Source organism: Paramacrobiotus metropolitanus, unplaced genomic scaffold (genome assembly GCF_019649055.1).
Source record: "Paramacrobiotus metropolitanus isolate TYO unplaced genomic scaffold, Prichtersi_v1.0 Parri_scaffold0000007, whole genome shotgun sequence".
NCBI classification, from domain to species: Eukaryota; Metazoa; Tardigrada; class Eutardigrada; order Parachela; family Macrobiotidae; genus Paramacrobiotus; species Paramacrobiotus metropolitanus.
The window spans coordinates 347,551-368,787 of record NW_026570227.1 but is presented as its reverse complement, the minus strand read 5'-3'; the positions used below and the strand labels follow the sequence as shown (position 1 = coordinate 368,787).

Here is a 21,237-nt window from a genome sequence, read left to right as displayed (position 1 = left end):
AATACTTCAATTTCTTACGTCTCTTTGGTTCTCAGTTTTTTTTAAAATCTCAGGTTTTCTTTCTAGTTTGTCTTAAATTTCTTAGGTTTCTTGAAAATGTGATTTACATAGTGCTACGTTTTTGCGCGGCTGCGCTCACAAGTCAAGCCTCGATAGCTTCCTCACCTGATAGAGCTCCATTTCGGAAGAGACCGGAAGGAGATCCTGCCGCAAAACGACCAGCAGAGCGCCGAGGGTCAGCTGTGCGTCGGCCACGGTGTGATCATTCGGCAGCGCGTTCTGATCGGTATTTGGTGGGTGTGAGCTGCCCGTCGTGCACTCCGCCACCGGCATCGGTGAGGTGGCTCGCGATATCACGGTCTTGGACGGCATGGAGATTTGGCTGGCTGTGAGCGTGGACCCTGTTGGTTGCGGCGTTCCTAAGAATGTGAAGAAACAAAACTAATTTAAAGCGGCTGTCAGATTGAAGGCATCTGGCTAACTCACCTAAATTCTCCTGTTCGTCATCGCCGAGTTCGCCGCCCTCAACACCACCCGAATCGACATCCTGGTTTGCGTTCACCTCCTGGCAGAAGCCTGCCTCTGCAAAGCAAAGCGTTTTTAGGTTGGCAGTACCGTAACACAAGATCGACTTTATCGGAGCTTGTTCAATGCAAGCGCGCATGAAGCACCATCCGTGACCGTTACGGTAAGGAAGCTTCATTAACCAACATACCTGGATCGTCGTGTTCGTCACCCACTGATTCACGATCCATGTCCTCATCTGTATCCACCTTCGCACGTGATTCTGCAAAACAAGGTCGGCTATAGAGTTGAGAATTTCAGAGTTGAGTTCCTCAGGGTAGCGTTGTCATGTCAAACGTTGTAACTCGCGTTCAGTTTGATATGTAACCCAAACTAACTAAACTTTGCAAATCTGGTTATTGCTCGCTGCAACACACCTTGGCTGTTCACTCAATTCTTACTGGATCCTCCATCAACTCCCAAAAAGTCCGGATCACTAGGCGGCAGAGCGGGACCCTTCGGAGAGAGCGGGACTACCAATGCAGACCCCACCAACGTAGCGTCGGACCGCGTCTGCCTGTGTCGCGATCGCGCCTCTTCGGCTGCCGCATAGTCATCTGGGTGGAGGTGGACACCGTGCCGGCGGTCCGTCGAAGACCACTCAGTGTCCCCAGGTTCCCCATTTTGCTTACGGTAATCTGCGTAGCGCACCCATCGCATCCGACGCAGCGGCATCTCACCCAGGAGATAGCGTTCCCGCTCTTGCGTTCGCCAATCGAAACACGCTGACTGTCTCCTGAAGCCATCCGTTCCCAGCACGTGGTTGCGACACGCATCGCGCCGGCCCAGCTCGCGGTTGCAATATGGGCATCGATGGAAAACCCTCCCTCGGTCATTTATCCGTTTCTCAAATCGTGCCTTAGCCGACGAGCGCGGCTTCTGCTTCGAACGTGTTTTCTTTGCATGACACGCATGGCGATCTTCTGACGACGAAGGCGATGCGAATGTGGACGGGGTCCGCTGACGCTTTAGCAGTCTAGATCGACTGGAACGTGGTACTGGGTTCTTGGCTGGCGGGGACCCAGGGAGCTTCTTATAGGCACCTGGACTTGGATGCGTTGGGCGGTTGACAGCTCTGCGGTCCGCTGGGTGTGATGAGTCCTCGAGCAAGCGTATGCGTGACGATATAGACGGCACGGGCTGGGCGATCTCGGCGGTTTCCGGCTCGCCAGTCATTACGATTTCTGGAGAAGGTGCGCGTGGATCAACACCAGAGTCTGGAGGCGCTGCAGGTGCTGCTAACGCAACGGCACGGGAGATTGATGCATTTCGGGAAGAGGCTGATGACAGGGTGCCAGACAGTCTAGCACGTTTCTGCTTCATGACGCTGGAAACGACAACAGAGTGCGGAAAACAGCAAGAAAACTACAACGCAAGCAGGATCAGCTAAGTAATTCTGCGCAGACAGCAGCGCAGAACTAAATAGTAGCAAATGGTGTTGTACCCGAACTATTCCAAAAACTGGCAAAGACAAGTAACAACTCCCAACTAGATAAAAACTGAAAGTTCGCGACAACTGGTGCGAGCCATCACCAGTTGCACGGACAGGCAGACGCAATGCAGCACGCAAGAAATCTGAAACTACACTCAAGCATGCTACTCGAGGCGGATGAGCCTTGTATCGTACTGTACTAACTACATACTTTCTTATTACGGTCGGTTTTACTGATTTGATCATTTATTTATCGTTTGTTAATATTTTTATTCGTTATTTACACTGAAAGTTGAAACGTCGGGATTTTGTGAATGAAACCAAAGGCTGAAATTTTAACTACTTAACCTACCGGATCTACCGGTGGTTTCCTGATCGCTACACTGCTGACCAACCAAATGTTTATTCGACAATTTGTGGAAACAACAACTCAAAGTTATTTTCTGCTCAATACCGACATTTCCTGAGGTTATTTTGGTGATAAAACCACTTCCCAAAACACACTAAAACCCTACGAAAATGTGAAGTACGCATACGCCAGGATACCCAGGATAGGATAACCAGGATAGCCAAGATATCCAGGCAATAATATTACGCACGTATTTAGTTGCACGTTCTATTGCAATGTTGTATTGCGCCTTACACCGCAGTGCCAACACTGCGAGTCTCGCAGTGCGAGAATGTTTAGCCTCAAGCCTTTCATGTGCAAAGCCGTGTGCTGACACGGATGTTTACGAGCGCTTTCCGCTCACTTAGCCTAAAGCGCTTTTGCGCGCTATGTGCTGACACAGCACGCGCTATTTAAAGCTTGAAGAGTGAACGCAAACGGCAGCATTTTTACGAATTAAAGCCTAAACTCCCACAAAAACATAACAACTGAGAAAATGCAGTAATTCAATTCACTGATTTGTGAGAAACCAGTAAGGTGAATAACAAGCGTAAAACGTCGCCATCAGCGCAGCGTTTTATTGCTGACGGTGAAGGTGGCACAGGCCGACACCGGAGCGGCGCGGGCACCGCGTCCCTCCAGCGGACGGACACTGCTCCATCGATTCAATGCCGGATCGTACACCTCGATCCCGGTCAGCGGCACTCCGTCGCGGCTGCATCCACCGCAGACGTACAGCTTGTCGCGCAAGACGAACAAACAGTGTCCGTAGCGCGGCCTCGCCAGGTTCGCCATGAATCGCCACTGGGCGCCGGGCACGCCCAACTGCAACCGCTCGCAGCTGCTGAGGGCGGTTGACCCCACGCCTACCCCGCCCGTCACGTACAGGTAGTCGTTGAGGACTTTGGCGGCGAAACTGCAGCGCGCATTGGCCATCGCCGGCAGCTCACTCCACTGGTCCGTCGCCGCGTTGTACATGTCGCCGGTGGCCAGTATGGCGCGGTTGCGACCTTTGGTAGGGTATCCGCCGCAGATGAGAGAGTAGTGGTGCCACACGTCGAAGGCCGCTTCCTTCCTGCGAAGAAACACGCGATAGTTTTGATTTTCGCTAAATGACATTGAACATTGGGCACTGCGCCCTGTACAAGCTTGTCGACAAATTAAGCATTCGTAAATACAGAGACCATTGTAAATTTACGGGGTGCGCTTAAATCCATACTACGGCGCGCCACTCCACACTGTTTAAATACGCAAGTAACATGCATTTGGCTAGCTGGTGGCTTAGTGCAAGACTGCAAGCCAGATATTTTAATGAAAACAATTGTAATTGCCCTGTGGGAGGTGGCTAGAAAACTATCGGTGCAATAAGGGGCAATCGGACTGTGGAGCGCATGCATGATGCAGGTACTGAGATAAACGAAATGTAGTGGCCATCTTTCAAGTGCCACGTTCGCGCCAATATCGCTCTACCTGTTCCCTTACATGCTCAATTTGTCGACAAGCTTGTACACGATGCAGAATTCGTCGTTGCGTTTCGCGAGTTTTTGTCGTTTTAAGCACTTCGTTTTCTTGTACTGGTTGGCCGGTATTCAAACTGTCTGTGTACATACCATCAGTACTTTTCACGGTACTAGTGCAAACTAAGTACCAAGACAATCCAGCATTCATAACAAAGCACTTATTCATTAGATTCGTTCTGCTGATGAAAATTCACAACAAAACGAAACTAAAAACTGAATATGTTTCCTAATAATAACTTCCCTTACGAATTCCAGAGCATAAACATTAATAAATTTGCATAAAAAACAAAACTGATAATACGAACCGCACCATATGCAATGCCGGAGAACCGGTCTTCCACGTACATAGATCGTAATAAATTTCGAATTTCAACCAGAGCGATCTGTTTTGATAAATACAGGGTTTCTTTTAACTACACTAAATGCTCGGTTTTGACTGGCTTGTGCTAATAAAACATAGGTACTACAGGGTCGATTTAGTGTGCCAGAAAGTAGGAAATTGCTGTTTAAAGAGACGCAAAGACGTACTAGCTAACGCTATTATCCTAATACAGCGGGCGCTACGCTAGCTGGAACCGCTGAAGCACTGCGATGGACCTGAGTGTGGATAGTGTTGGGAAGCGAAAAGCCGACGTCACTGGCAACGTAACCAAGAGCGTTCGCATCAAGCCCGATCCGGGGGTTGAGGCCAGCGTAACTGGGGGCCGCGGGGAGCCGGTGCAGCGTGCGCCCCCGAAGTTTGTGGCCGTGGTGACGGGGGAGTTTGTGGTGTACGGTCCCTGGTCGAAGGTGGAGGCCTTGGGGCTGCCATGTCACCGTCAGGACCACGAGTGCCGCGTTCTCCTGCCGCGGCACATCGATCCCTGGGCAGCGCATCTCGTCCTGCTGGCCACCCTTAATCCCCATCTGGAGCTGGATGTTAGCGTCCAAAGCAACGGCAGTAGCAACCGGGCAAGCTAACTACAGGCGGCCGCGGCGTTTCTCGAGATCCCCTGCCAACCACAGTGCACAACGTTGTCACAAGTAAGCACTGCGCTAGTAGAGACTACGGAGTATTACGCAACCGCGTCCGATCACTTCGGCCGACGTTCATTTCGGCCGAGGCTCAGTTCGGCCAGCACTCATTTCGGCCGCCGCTCATTTCGGCTTAGCCATCTTCAGTTTTCCAAGTTTTCGTAGTTTTTGTTGTGTTTCTTAGGTTTCTAGGTTTCTTAGGTTGCTTGGGTTTTCTTAGGTTTCTTAGGTTATTTTTAGACTTCTTATGTTTTGTTAGTTTTTTTCGGTTATCTTCGGTTGTTACGCTCACAGCCAGCCAAATCTCCATGCCGTCCAAGACCGTGATATCGCGAGCCACCTCACCGATGCCGGTGGCGGAGTGCACGACGGGCAGCTCACACCCACCAAATACCGATCAGAACGCGCTGCCGAATGATCACACCGTGGCCGACGCACAGCTGACCCTCGGCGCTCTGCTGGTCGTTTTGCGGCAGGATCTCCTTCCGGTCTCTTCCGAAATGGAGCTCTATCAGGTGAGGAAGCTATCGAGGCTTGACTTGTGAGCGCAGCCGCGCAAAAACGTAGCACTATGTAAATCACATTTTCAAGAAACCTAAGAAATTTAAGACAAACTAGAAAGAAAACCTGAGATTTTAAAAAAAAACTGAGAACCAAAGAGACGTAAGAAATTGAAGTATTGTCCTGTCTTGCTTGGTCAGAAAGTGATGAAGTGGTTCCGCGTGGACTACCCGGCGCGATGGACGGCGGAGAATTTCAAAATCGTCCTACCGGAGCTCCGCTGGGATTTACTGGCTGACGAGCTGGAGCGGGCCCTCCTCACTGCCACTCCGCCGCTGCTGGATGTCTTGCTAGAGCTGCAGACACTCCTCTTCCCACCAGACGTTGACCGGGATACCGTTGCGCCACGGGAACGCTACTTCACCGAAGTGGCCTGTTTTTTCTACGCCGACCGGCACACAGCCAGTCTGCGTCTGTACGACGCGCGCCAGAATAAACTGCACCACGTCGCACTGCCGGCGGAACTGCAGACGTGGAACACTTTCAAGGAAATGGGCCCGGTGGTCAACAACCGGGTGTGGTTCCGCATCGAGCACGGTGCGCATTGGCGCATGTACGTCTTGACGTTGAAGGATGATCCGACGAAAGTGGAGATGGAGTATATATGCGAGGAACCTGTGAAGGGCGCGAGCGATCCGCGGATCAACACGGCCACGTTCGATCACCGTACACACATCCCAAATCCTCACTGCATTAGGTTAGTAAGTTTTGGCAATGCTGTATACAAAAAAATTCGGCTAGTTAATCTACAAAAGACGCATGACCGAAATGCTCGTTCCACAGAAAAGAAGCGGCATTCGACGTGGGACAAGCAGTACTTTATCATCCTGGGCGGATATCTGGCGGAGGACCAGACGCCCAGCATCCTGGCCGCCGGCGAAGTGTACGACGCGGCGACGAACCAGTGGAGCGAGCTGCCGGCGATGCTGCATCCCCGCTGCAGTTTTGCCGCTAAAGTCTTCAACGGCTACCTGTACGTCACGGGCGGTGTGGGCCCTCAATTCTTACTGGATCCTCCATCAACTCCCAAAAAGTCCGGATCACTAGGCGGCAGAGCGGGACCCTTCGGAGAGAGCGGGACTACCAATGCAGACCCCACCAACGTAGCGTCGGACCGCGTCTGCCTGTGTCGCGATCGCGCCTCTTCGGCTGCCGCATAGTCATCTGGGTGGAGGTGGACACCGTGCCGGCGGTCCGTCGAAGACCACTCAGTGTCCCCAGGTTCCCCATTTGCTTACGGTAATCTGCGTAGCGCACCCATCGCATCCGACGCAGCGGCATCTCACCCAGGAGATAGCGTTCCCGCTCTTGCGTTCGCCAATCGAAACACGCTGACTGTCTCCTGAAGCCATCCGTTCCCAGCACGTGGTTGCGACACGCATCGCGCCGGCCCAGCTCGCGGTTGCAATATGGGCATCGATGGAAAACCTCCTCGGTCATTTATCCGTTTCTCAAATCGTGCCTTAGCCGACGAGCGCGGCTTCTGCTTCGAACGTGTTTTCTTTGCATGACACGCATGGCGATCTTCTGACGACGAAGGCGATGCGAATGTGGACGGGGTCCGCTGACGCTTTAGCAGTCTAGATCGACTGGAACGTGGTACTGGGTTCTTGGCTGGCGGGGACCCAGGGAGCTTCTTATAGGCACCTGGACTTGGATGCGTTGGGCGGTTGACAGCTCTGCGGTCCGCTGGGTGTGATGAGTCCTCGAGCAAGCGTATGCGTGACGATATAGACGGCACGGGCTGGGCGATCTCGGCGGTTTCCGGCTCGCCAGTCATTACGATTTCTGGAGAAGGTGCGCGTGGATCAACACCAGAGTCTGGAGGCGCTGCAGGTGCTGCTAACGCAACGGCACGGGAGATTGATGCATTTCGGGAAGAGGCTGATGACAGGGTGCCAGACAGTCTAGCACGTTTCTGCTTCATGACGCTGGAAACGACAACAGAGTGCGGAAAACAGCAAGAAAACTACAACGCAAGCAGGATCAGTTATAATTCTGCGCAGACAGCAGCGCAGAACTAAATAGTAGCAAATGGTGTTGTACCCGAACTATTCCAAAACTGGCAAAGACAAGTAACTCCCAACTAGATAAAAACTGAAAGTTCGCGACAACTGGTGCGAGCCATCACCAGTTGCACGGACAGGCAGACGCAATGCAGCACGCAAGAAATCTGAAACTACACTCAAGCATGCTACTCGAGGCGGATGAGCCTTGTATCGTACTGTACTAACTACATACTTTCTTATTACGGTCGGTTTTACTGATTTGATCATTTATTTATCGTTTGTTAATATTTTTATTCGTTATTTACACTGAAAGTTGAAACGTCGGGATTTTGTGAATGAAACCAAAGGCTGAAATTTTAACTACTTAACCTACCGGATCTACCGGTGGTTTCCCTGATCGCTACACTGCTGACCAACCAAATGTTTATTCGACAATTTGTGGAAACAACAACTCAAAGTTATTTTCTGCTCAATACCGACATTTCCCTGAGGTTATTTTGGTGATAAAAAAACCACTTCCCAAAACACACTAAAAACCCTACGAAAATGTGAAGTACGCATACGCCAGGATACCCAGGATAGGATAACCAGGATAGCCAAGATATCCAGGCAATAATATTACGCACGTATTTAGTTGCACGTTCTATTGCAATGTTGTATTGCGCCTTACACCGCAGTGCCAACACTGCGAGTCTCGCAGTGCGAGAATGTTTAGCCTCAAGCCTTTCATGTGCAAAGCCGTGTGCTGACACGGATGTTTACGAGCGCTTTCCGCTCACTTAGCCTAAAGCGCTTTTGCGCGCTATGTGCTGACACAGCACGCGCTATTTAAAGCTTGAAGAGTGAACGCAAACGGCAGCATTTTTACGAATTAAAGCCTAAACTCCCACAAAAACATAACAACTGAGAAAATGCAGTAATTCAATTCACTGATTTGTGAGAAACCAGTAAGGTGAATAACAAGCGTAAAACGTCGCCATCAGCGCAGCGTTTTATTGCTGACGGTGAAGGTGGCACAGGCCGACACCGGAGCGGCGGGCACCGCGTCCTCCAGCGGACGGACACTGCTCCATCGATTCAATGCCGGATCGTACACCTCGATCCCGGTCAGCGGCACTCCGTCGCGGCTGCATCCACCGCAGACGTACAGCTTGTCGCGCAAGACGAACAAACAGTGTCTGTAGCGTGGCCTCGCTAGGTTCGCTATGATCGCCACTGGGCGCCGGGCACGCCCAACTGCAACCGCTCGCAGCTGCTGAGGGCGGTTGACCACACGTACAGGTAGTCACGTGGTACTCGTTGAGGACTTTCGGCGACTGCAGCGCGCATGTCCATGGCCAGCTCATCCACTGGTCCGTCGCCGCGTACATATCGCCGGTGGCCAGTGGCGCGTCGAAGGTAGCTTCCTTCCTGCGAAGATGCGATAGTTTTGATGCCACGCTAAGACATTGAACAACTGCGACAGTTGTCGACAAATTCGCTAAATACAGAGAACCATTGTACTGCGGTGCTTGCGAAATCCATACTACGAGACCATTGTTTTACGCAAAATCCATACTGGCATCCACACTGGTTTAAATAGTGCAAGACTGCAAGCCAGTATTTTAATGAAAACAATTGTAATTGCCCTGTGGAGGTGGCTAGAAAACTATCGGTGCAATAAGGGCAATCGGACTGTGGAGCGCATGCATGATGCAGGTACTGAGATAAACGAAATGTAGTGGCCATCTTTCAAGTGCCACGTTCGCGCCAATATCGCTCTACCTGTTCCCTTACATGCTCAATTTGTCGACAAGCTTGTACACGATGCAGAATTCGTCGTTGCGTTTCGCGAGTTTTGTCGTTTTAAGCACTTCGTTTTCTTGTACTGGTTGGCCGGTATTCAAACTGTCTGTGTACATACCATCAGTACTTTTCACGGTACTAGTGCAAACTAAGTACCAAGACAATCCAGCATTCATAACAAAGCACTTATTCATTAGATTCGTTCTGCTGATGAAAATTCACAACAAAACGAAACTAAAACTGAATATGTTTCCTAATAATAACTTCCCTTACGAATTCCAGAGCATAAACATTAATAAATTTGCATAAAAACAAAACTGATAATACGAACCGCACCATATGCAATGCCGGAGAACCGGTCTTCCACGTACATAGATCGTAATAAATTTCGAATTTCAACCAGAGCGATCTGTTTTGATAAATACAGGGTTTCTTTTAACTACACTAAATGCTCGGTTTTGACTGGCTTGTGCTAATAAAACATAGGTACTACAGGGTCGATTTAGTGTGCCAGAAAGTAGGAAATTGCTGTTTAAAGAGACGCAGAAGACGTACTAGCTAACGCTATTATCCTAATACAGCGGGCGCTACGCTAGCTGGAACCGCTGAAGCACTGCGATGGACCTGAGTGTGGATAGTGTTGGGAAGCGAAAAGCCGACGTCACTGGCAACGTAACCAAGAGCGTTCGCATCAAGCCCGATCCGGGGGTTGAGGCCAGCGTAACTGGGGGCCGCGGGGAGCCGGTGCAGCGTGCGCCCCCGAAGTTTGTGGCCGTGGTGACGGGGGAGTTTGTGGTGTACGGTCCCTGGTCGAAGGTGGAGGCCTTGGGGCTGCCATGTCACCGTCAGGACCACGAGTGCCGCGTTCTCCTGCCGCGGCACATCGATCCCTGGGCAGCGCATCTCGTCCTGCTGGCCACCCTTAATCCCCATCTGGAGCTGGATGTTAGCGTCCAAAGCAACGGCAGTAGCAACCGGGCAAGCCAACTACAGGCGGCCGCGGCGTTTCTCGAGATCCCCCTGCCAACCACAGTGCACAACGTTGTCACAAGTAAGCACTGCGCTAGTAGAGACTACGGAGTATTACGCAACCGCGTCCGATCACTTCGGCCGACGTTCATTTCGGCCGAGGCTCAGTTCGGCCAGCACTCATTTCGGCCGCCGCTCATTTCGGCTTAGCCATCTTCAGTTTTCCAAGTTTTCGTAGTTTTTGTTGTGTTTCTTAGGTTTCTAGGTTTCTTAGGTTGCTTGGGTTTTCTTAGGTTTCTTAGGTTATTTTTAGACTTCTTATGTTTTGTTAGTTTTTTTCGGTTATCTTCGGTTGTTTGGCGTTCTTAGGTTATCTTATGCTTAGGATAGTTTTCTTAGGTTTTCTAAGGTTATCTTGGGTTGTTCTTAGGTTTCGCAGGTTTGATAAGTTTATTCTTGATTTATGTTTAAGGTATTCTTAAGGTATTGTCAAATTATTTCTAAGTTATACTTAAATTACTCTTTGGTTATTGGTTATTTCTATTCGAAACCAATAACTTAGTATTCGAAACCATTATTAATTATTTTCTTAGGTTTCTTTGCACCATCAAAACGTATCTACATCACAAGTAACGTTTTCTTGCCCAAATTGGACCAAAATAAGCGTCGGCCGAAATGAACTGCGGCCGAAATGAAAACGGCCGAAGTGATCGGTAGCCTTAGGCGGGGCCGTTAGGCGGCCGTAGGCAACTCATCCTGATTACTCAAATTATTATTTAAATACGAATAATCAAAATTGGCAGTAGCCCAACCCGATTTGCCACAATTTCATTTTTATTCGGGCAATAGCCAATTAACAGAACAACAATCTTGCGCTGGTAGATACCCAAATCATACATCGAAGAAACAACCAAGAACCACGGCTAGAACCACTACTGTAATCATTACTGTCACTATTTTCACTGCCTGGAGATAGCAATAGCTTTAAGACGCGTAGCGCATGCCGCGCATGAACGATTTCCTAGCTGACAATTTTAAAGAAAGAAATCCAAGACTACGGCGTTGGAAACTTGGAAGCAGTTACCATCGCTTGGGTAGAGAGATGCCTTGGTTTTGCATCAACCTGTTCCCAAGTGACGCATTTGCTGTTTAAAATGGTTTTTGGTAATCTATTCTCAGATTTAACCAACAGAAGTAGCGTAGGGAGAGCCTTTTATTGTGACGGCAAAATCAAAAAAGAAATGTCTTGTAATTTTTTTTGAAACTTTCGAGATAAATTTGCGGCGCACTGAAAAATGCGACGCAATAAAAAACTAGTTCGCGTGTGAACAGAGATGCTGTGAACTGCAGAACTTGTCTACTTTTCCGGCTTGATTTTACGGGATTTATTTGGTTCTGTTCTCTACGTGTTTCTTCGCACCGTAGAAGCGCCGACACCCACCAGGTCCCAGGCTTGCCAAGTGTCCACATTAACGCCCGCGAAACCGACGCTTTCGGGCACTGCCGGCGCAGCACAGCCCACCAGTGCCAACCTGAACCAGCCGCCGATGGATCCGACCCTCAACTACGTGTCGCTATCGCTCCGTCAGCTGCTCGTCGGCATTCGAAAGGACTACCTCCCGCTGTCCAACGAAATGCAGCTCTATAAGGTACAGAAGGCACGTAGCTTTCCAGTTTAATTGATTTTTGTTAGGGTTTCGTCTACTTCGTGTACCTACAGTAAGTTGGCCTTTCGAGAAAACCTAAGAAATCTTATTTCCATCGTGATTGCAAATATCAGTATATATCAGCTGTGCCAGTGTCCGTACTCAAACGATACTCTTAAAGCAAGTCTACTCGAGTGGCTCATCGAGCTTTTCGAGGGAGCAATCGCCCGTTCTGATGGGAAAGGATGCAAGGTCGCGAATCAGCTATGATTACGGTTACCAGAATCGAGAATTACCAGATCACTGTGCGACCACATCACAGGTTGAATATCATTACGAATGTCCCGTACAAACGAAAGAAGCTCCAAACTAAAATCAGGTTTTGAAGCAGATAATAAGAAGTTTTTGATAATCGATAAATGTGTGCCGTCAGAATGGATAGTCACAAGGACAACATCGAGAATCGCTTAGAAAACATTCATCCGCTTTTAGTATGTTTGCTTTATGCAGATAGTGATGAAGTGGTGCCATGTGGACTATCCGGCACGCTGGACAGCGGAGAACTTCCAAGCCCTCCTGCCGGATCTGCGCTGGGATCTAATTGCCGACATGCTGCCAACGGCCATCCTCAACGCGACCGGCTCACTGCGTGACGTCCTCCTGGACTTGCAGACACGTCTCTTCCCGCCCACGGGAGTCCGGCTGACCGCAGCGCCCCGGGAGCGTCATTACACCGAGGTAGCCTGTCTGTTCTACTCCGACCGGCACCAAACCAGTCTGCGGCTGTACGATGCGTGCCAGAACAAACTGTACCCTGTCCCCCTGACGGAGGAGCTGCTGACGTGGAACACCGTCAAGGAAATGGGTCCGGTTGTGGACAATCGGGTGTGGTTTCGAGCGAGCACGTCACGCAGATGCGAACGTATGCTTTGACACTGCATGAAGATGATCCGGACGGTGATGAGGGTGAAGAGGAGAAGGAGGAGGTGAAGTTGGAGTATATATGCGAGGAGCCGCTGGCGGGTGCCGCCTCGCCGCTGATCAGCCTCAACGGTCTAGTCTATGGCTGGAGCACCGGGACCACGAAGAATGCCACCTCTTACACGCTCGATCCTGACACGCTGGTCTACGACCACAGTATCTGCAGCCCTCCATGCGTCCGGTGGGTGATACAAGAAGCTGAAAGCCCTCTGGCTAAAAATATTTTGAAATTTGAAGAAGAATCCAGTAAACTGACTCTAAATGGCGCTGTTGTTCGTAGAAATTTTTCTCTAACAGAAAATGTTTATAAGAACGGATAACAGGCTGAATTTTGGTGCTGCATTGCAAGGTTTCGTCCATTTTAATTCGACAATTGTTAAGAACTAGTAGATAATGTGTATCACTGTATTTAGTGTAATACGTAGTTAAGCGTCGCTGCCCTGTAGTACCTATGTTTTATTAGCACAAGTCAGTCAAAACAGAGCATTTAGTGTAGTTAAAAGAAACCCTGTATTTATCAAAACAGATCGCTCTGGTTGAAATTCGAAATTTATTACAATCTATGTACATGGAAGACCGGTTCTCCTGCATTACATATGGTGCGGTTCGTATTATCAGTTTTGTTTTTTATGGAAATTTATTGATGTTTTTGCTCTGGAATTCGTAAGGGAAGTTATCATGCATGCACTCCACAGTCCGATTGCCCCTTATTGCACCGATCGTTTTCTAGCCACCTCCCACAGGGCAATTACAATTGTTTTCATTAAAATATCTGGCTTGCAGTCTTGCACTAAGCCACCAGCTAGCCAAATGCATGTTACTTACGTATTTAAACAGTGTGGAGTGGCGCGCCGTAGTATGGATTTAAGCGCACCCCGTAAATTTACAATGGTCTCTGTATTTACGAATGCTTAATTTGTCGACAAGCTTGTACAGGGCGCAGTGCCCAATGTTCAATGTCATTTAGCGAAATCAAAACTATCGCGTGTTTCTTCGCAGGAAGGAAGCGGCCTTCGACGTGTGGCACCACTACTCTCTCATCTGCGGCGGATACCCTACCAAAGGTCGCAACCGCGCCATACTGGCCACCGGCGACATGTACAACGCGGCGACGGACCAGTGGAGTGAGCTGCCGGCGATGACCAATGCGCGCTGCAGTTTCGCCGCCAAAGTCCTCAACGACTACCTGTACGTGACGGGCGGTGTGGGCCAAAGGGTCGACCGTCCTCAGCAGCTGCGAGCGGCTGCAGTTGGGCGTGCCCGGCGCCCAGTGGCGATTCATGGCAAACCTGGCGGTGCCGCGCTACGGACACTGCATGTTTGCGCTGAATGACAAGCTGTACGTCTGCGGTGGATGCAGCCGCGACGGGGTGCCGCTGACCGGGATGGAGGTGTACGATCCGGCGGTGAATCGATGGACTAGTGTCCGCCCGCTGGAAGGACGCGGAGCCCGCGCAGCTCCGGTGTCGGCCTGTGTCACGTTCACCGTCAACCGAAAAACGCTGCGCTGATGGCGACATGTTACGCTTGTTATTCACCTTCTTGGTTTCTCATAAATCACTGAATTGAATTAGTGCGTTTAGTTGTTATGTATTCGTTGGGTTTTTTAGTGGGTTTTGGGAAGTACTTTTTTTATCAGCAAAATATCCTCAGGGGAAATGTCGGTATTGAGCAGACAGTTGCTCAGCAGCATGTCGAACTTCGTGTTGTTGTTTCCACAAATTTTCGAATAAATATTTGGTTGGTCAGTGTAGCGATCAGGGAAACCGCCGGTAGACCCAGTAGGTTAAGTAGTTAGATTTCAGCCTTTGGTTTCATTCACACAATCACGACGTTTCAATGTACATAATGATTAAAACTACTGTATTAACAAACAATAAATGAATATGTAAATCAATAAACCGACCGTAATAAGAAAGTACAGTACGATACAAGGCTAATCCGCCTCGAGTAGGATGCTTGAGTGTAGTTTCAGATTGCATGCTGCATTGAGTCTGCCTGTCGGCAGGGGATAAAAGGTGACAGTGGCACCTGCCACTGGCAACTGCCAACGGCAGTGGCGGTTGGCACTACGTGTTCTGGCTAGCGATAAAACGTGGTAACTTAAAAAAAATCAGAATCAGCTAGAATTCGCTTGGAAACGATTTCGCCATCAAACGGTAAGTTATAAAGGAAGTATCTTTGTGTCCTCAAAAATCCACTCTATCAGACTTATGTTTTTGCATGCTTTTTACCGTTTTTTGTGTTTCTAAAACAATCCCGCATATCCCAGTTCCCACGTACTTGCTTTCTAACCGTAATACAAGTAGAAACTTGGTACTATAACAAAACAGCATTTACAGTCTGACTAAATGAGGAGGCTACGGTCTATGTTAAAAAGCCAGAGAACAGCCTTTTTTGCCCGCTGAGGCTGGTTGATCAATGCAGCCTCTCTGTTGTGACTATAAATAGACCGAAGACAGAGGATTTCAGTGCTGCCAGAAAGCGCAAGCGGAGTGCTGCCTTGCTGTATCGATCGATCGGCACATGTGTGTGTGAGTGGTGGGTAAATCCGCTCGCATTCACTTACACACGTATGAGTGTGGCTGTCTGTGCGCGTACTAGCTGTACAAACCGGTTTTCGCTGTCTTCGCTAAAACGCATACCCTAAACCCGTAGCTTCCTTTCTTGCTCGCATTGTATAACAGGAAACTACGTGTCATCCTATTTCCGGATTGAAGCCAGTCACAACCAGACATGGGCGCGAGACGATCACCCGGAAGTGGAGTACTTCCCCGGTGACATTGTCTGGGTGTACTGCCCCCGCGGGAGAAGTCGGTAAGGCGAAGAAACTGCTGAGCAGATGGACCGGACCGTACCTGGTTCTGCGGCGCACAGGACCAGTGAACTATGAGTGCACACTCAAGGCCGGAAGCGGCGGAAGACGTTTGTAGTACATGTGTCAAAGTTGAAAATGTTCAAGGACAGAAACGCCATGTACGATGACCCGGACGAACACATTCCGACGAAGAAAGCCACCTTCTACATCGGCGACGGGAATGAGTCATCTGATGCAGAAGACGTCGATGGGCAAGGTAATGCTGGCAGCACGCATGGAGGCTGGGAAGAGCCGGCCGGGAGTAATGCGGAAATGGACCATGGCGACGGTGGCGGCCAAGAAGTAAGTGGTCAATCAGTTTCCGACGACGAGGAGCTGAATGATACGGTGGTCAAAGATGAAGAGGACATTGTGGTCGTGCATGGTGATCGTGTTGGTAACGAGACCATCGACCACCAGGAGCTGGAAGATGACTACACGGATGAAACGCGGTACTTCTCAAACGATGAGGAATTCGGCAGTGACGCCGGTGACGAGATGGACGAAGCACACAATGAGGAAACTCACCCAGCTGAAGCCACAGGGGAAGTCCAAGGGGAACCGGCAGGCGGAGTGGACTTGTACGGACAACCGTACAACAATGTTGGACCAGAGCCGGTGGTTGAAACGCGCCGCTCGGGCCGTGCAAACAAAGGAGAACGCACCACGAAGCGCTACATCGAAGAGTACGGTACGTCCTTGGCGTATGACATGAACGGGCATCAGCAGCAGCCGGCCGGTAACCATAACACGTCAACGGTATTTAACTCGCGCATTGAGCCGCAAGCGACGATGTCCCGACTGTTGTTTATGTCGATGCTGGTGCTCAGCATCGTCAGCGGAAGTTACGGAGTGAAAGTGGACGTCTGTAACTGCAACCAGCCGCAGTATGTGGGAGTAGTTAGTTTCCAGCAACTGTTCAACTGCAAAGCACAGAATACAAGCCTGAAGTCTGTGCCTGTGAACTTCGACTTGTGGACTCGGAAGCCGGATGGGAAAACCTTTAAAGGTTATGTATTCCGGCAGTGGGACAACCAGCTACATATCGCGGAGAGTTTTTGTGGCAGACGGATACCACACTTGACGTCGCGCATGTGCCCACCAGCGCACAAGACTGTTGGACGATGGTGCAGACAATGAAATGCGGTAACTCACCTATGGTTAAAGCAGGACGCAGGTTAAAGCAGTTAAAGCAGGACCCGCCACACCAACTGGTCAAGGGAGCTGGAACAGTATAAAAGATTTCACAACCAGAAACTGTGAAATGGAAGAAGTTACCTTAGAACAGAACTGTGACAGTTGCCCGGTGGTAAGCGTGACTGGAGAAATCAGCCATAAACGTTCCTATGGATACTCAGTACAAGGGCAGCGTACATTCGTATGGAGAGAAGTGGAAGCAGTAAGGAAGCCATGTGAAGTGAAAAAAATGGCACAGTGGCAGGGAAGCCTCTACGCCGAAGCGGACGGACTGCGATTACGAGACTCAGTTCATCAACTGGATTTCATCCTTGGAAACGTCACAGCGGTGTGTGGTACAGTACGTTATCAGTTGATTACTATAACGCAACAGCCGGACTTGTTTGTTACACTGTACACTGAAGACAGGAAACCGCTGAATATCAGTCAAGCACGGGATTAGCTGAATAGAGTCAGGAAACCGGCGCCCAGCAAGTTCAAGAGAAGGAGACCACTGCGCCGCGGCAGACGGGATGTTGGTGGTGACAACTTTACTGCACTTGACCTGGACCAAATCCTGCAGCCGCATCTGCAGTTCGAACAAGACATGCAAACTGAATACCTGAATGCTGTGGGCGACGCGGTGAATACACTCGACTGCCAAATGGCCCGTGCGCGCCTGAGTAATGTTTACGCGCTGTCGCGGTTGTCCGGTGTCCTAGCGGCGCGCGAAATGCAACTTCGGAAATGCCAGTCACTGGAGAGTATGGGAGCGTTTGGTATAATACGCCAGTGTCGTGCAGCGGCATTGGATTTCGAAGTGCACAACGGCTCAAAGTGTAGACCACAGCCTAGGAGCGGAAACTTCACTATTGCTACCGACGGTTACACTCTTGCCAGTTACACCGAGTGTTACTGGAAATCTGCGGTTTGTAAACTTCAACGGCAAACCGTACGAAGCAAGAAACGGACTATGGGTGTTGGTGAAACCGGTCAGTAGTGTCAATCACCTGCTCCTGACGGCACATTTCAAAGAGTCCACAGACTTGTCTGGATCGGCACTGCAAGCGGTAGTGGAGAAAGACCACTCATCCCAATTCAGCTTGCTTGGTCAACTTGCCGGCACAATGGATCAGCATGGTGTTGCTGATATTGGACAAATTGTGCAAAGTGTGTCGAAGTCCGCACAAGTGCCGGAACTATTCTATCGAATGAAATTGTGGGAGAGCATTGGTGGAAGTATTGCAGGTATACTGATTTGCGCCTGTATGCTTGTGTTGTTTTTGAAGTATGGCCGCAAACTGTTCGCGTGCCTATGGAGATGCCCGACGCAGAGGGCTGGAAACCGGAAACGGAAATCCGAGCGAGGATCGCGAGCGACGGGAGAAGCGACGACGGACATGGAGGATGGCGGCGGTGCTCGGATGCATGGATCCGGAAGCGCCCCTGTGAACCTGGAGGAAGCCTCGAGCGTGGTCGTCAACAAGGACAGTGTGACCTGGAAGAAGGAAACGGACCCGTCACTGCGCGTCGTGGGATTTCTGCCTGAAGCCTGACCGTCCCTTCCTTTTGGAGGACCAAAAGTCTTAAGGACGGGGATATGCTAGCCGCTAAACGCTCATAACGCGTCCCAAGGGGAACCGCTAATACTAACAACGCGCTGCCAGTCGCGTGTGGATGCGTGGATGCGCATGACAGGCGCGTGCACCTGTTGTTCATGCTGTTGCATAACTAACTTTCATATTTCATGGGAAGTGTATCGATAGTCTTGGGTGGTATGTTGGAAAGTGTGATAACGGAGAGGAATGTCCTTGGAAACGCTGTGAACTGTATGCATTGGCATGTGGCTAGACGGTCCCATTTTGTGGTAGTGTGCTTTTGGCAGAAATGATGGAATCATTCTGACAGGTGCAGAATACGCTTTACGATATTAAAACGACTTAACATTCGTTGTTGGAGTGTATCGTAAAAGGTCATTGACGTAGCTGCGTAGATACGGGTAACACTGTTCAATAACAAAGAAACAAGAGTCCCGTAAAAGCGAACTGCGAAAAGGAAAGCTGTTAAAAAGATGGATAAAAAGGAGCCTTTTAACAATGCAATTTAATTTTCGGGATTTAGGAACATGCGATGCAAGACAGCCAAGTTTACGGTAGTTAACTACAAATGGTCAAAGTTTTTTAAACTGATACTAACGTAATAATGTTTACACAACCTTTGCGCGGAAATGTGGGGCTAACCAGTTTCAGACTCATCAACGCGCAGTTTTTAGAGATTTTTGCGTAGTCAGACTTGATAGCGTATAGTAGTACGTTAAGAGTGGTAGTGTGCCATTTTTCAATTTTATAATGTATAGGATTTAGAGCCAATTTTTTTAGTACTGTGAATGCGAATTAATGATTTCGCAGGGGAAAGTGGGGGGGTTCATTGTATTCCCTGCGATGTAAATATGAGCTTATATATTTTGTTATCGCAAGTGGGCTGTAGCCCCTGCGAAAACGGATTACGGCGTTGGCACCAGTTGGGCTGGTTCTAGTCCAGCCCAACGGGTTGAATCGAACCGGAAAAAACTGCAGCTGAATTTTCTTAAACACATGCATATACAACCTCACGAATTCTTAAAGTATGCGTCTAACTCATCAACCGTCATGTCAAGAAGATGCTCTTCTGACTGTGTATAGAAACCAGCAAAACTTCCGCCCATATCTGACAGGGCGGCCATGACTTCATCGACGCTGGCGGGCATCTGGAAGTCATCCAGCGAGCCGTACTGATCGGTTGGCACGATGGCAGGCGGTGGAGAAGCTGGAGACACGGTAGGCACTACTGGCTGGCGGGGGCGCATGGCGGGGACTGATAACTCTGACAAGTCCACGCGCATCTTCACTGGGATCCAGGGCCGTTTCGGTGCCGGTTCATGCTTCACCATAGCGTCGTCTTCGATCGTAATCACCTCGAACGGACGCTTCCCAGGAGAGCGCGGGGCCTCGGCGGCAAGCGCCAGTGCTTCATGGAAGTGACTCTGGCACCATTCGATGTGGTGCTCCAGCGTGAGCATTTCAGCCGGCAACCAATCCGGGTGCTATAAACATTTAGGCTGGTGAAATATTTATAGATTTTGAATTTCATTATGGATGGCAAGACAGCATCGGAAAATACTACGAATTAAATTTATTTGTAAGAACTGAATAAAAGTCTACTACAGCAAAAAGCGTTGGAATTTCTAGTTATTATCGCAGTAAGGAAACTCGAACTCAAAACAAGGACAAACTTTTTTCTCCAGCTCTGTGGCCTGATCAAGTTGGCGGCGCGCCGCTTTTTGTATAATCTCCTGCCGCTCCGCTAAAATCTTATCATTGCTGGACGAGGACACTGTTACTTCCGAAAAAGGCATTCTTGTTGGTCAGTGAGAAAAAACAAGCTGTATGAGGAATGAAAAAATGTTTAAGAAATTGTAGACCGGTACGATCGAACGAGCTCGACTGAATTTACGAGTGGATGTGGAAGCAGTTATCGGTGTATGTAACGTGGTAGGTAAAAAGTTGTCATAGCAACGCAACCTTTACAAATGCACTCTGTGAATGGGAAGATCGAGCGCAGTCCACGTTACACACACAATTTATACAGAACAACCTAGTACCTGGCCAGGTAAAGATACCTGGCACATAGTACCTTGCAATGTACATGGTCAAGGAAAAAAACAACGAATTTAGGAAACCAAAAATAAAAAATCGCCATTATTATTTTCAATAAGAGTACGTCACTTTACATACTTAATTTTGCACCATGTCTGCATACGAGTATCTTAAGACATTATGTAGCAGCACGTGTGAAGTAATTTTAGATGGGTATTCGGTTAATGCAATAGTTTTGTCAGAACTGGAACGTTTTAAACATCTTGAGAAGCTCAGTGCAGTGAGCTGTGAAATTGAGAATTTAGTTGGGTTACCACTGCTACCGGCTTTACGTGTGCTGATGCTGAATGACAATTTGTTGGATGATGTTGACCTTCTTATTCCCAACTGTCCTGCTCTGGAGAAGTTATCGCTGGTCCATAACCGTTTCAAATATCCGTTCCAGTTTGAAGGTTTGAAAGCTTTGCCGAACTTGCGGGTGCTGGATTTGAACCATAATGCTGTGTGTGGCCGTACTGATTTCGACATCACGCTTCGTCTACGTTTTCCCCGCCTGCACTCCCGCACCATGTTATGGGAAAGTTCGGACAGTGAGAGCGACAGCGGCGATTGGTTCCTAAGCGATGAGAGCGATATGTCTGTCGATGTACCTTTCGATGATGATGATGATGACTATGTTCCCGACGAAAATGGTTTTTGA

The 21,237-nt window shown here is 49.3% G+C and overlaps 2 protein-coding genes across 2 annotated transcripts; one reads left to right on the top strand and one right to left on the bottom strand.

Annotated features, from left to right (window-relative positions):
- Nucleotides 1–2,948: 2,948 nt before the first annotated feature.
- Nucleotides 2,949–3,503, bottom strand: LOC129582389 (kelch-like protein 3). Its single transcript, XM_055473900.1, has one exon. The coding sequence runs from the start codon at nucleotides 3,501–3,503 to the stop codon at nucleotides 2,949–2,951; it is 555 nt and encodes a 184-aa protein (XP_055329875.1).
- A 17,374-nt stretch (nucleotides 3,504–20,877) lies between these two features.
- On the top strand, nucleotides 20,878–21,237 carry LOC129582387 (acidic leucine-rich nuclear phosphoprotein 32-related protein 2-like). Its single transcript, XM_055473899.1, has one exon. It carries the CDS (start codon nucleotides 20,878–20,880, stop codon nucleotides 21,235–21,237), a length of 360 nt encoding a protein of 119 aa, XP_055329874.1.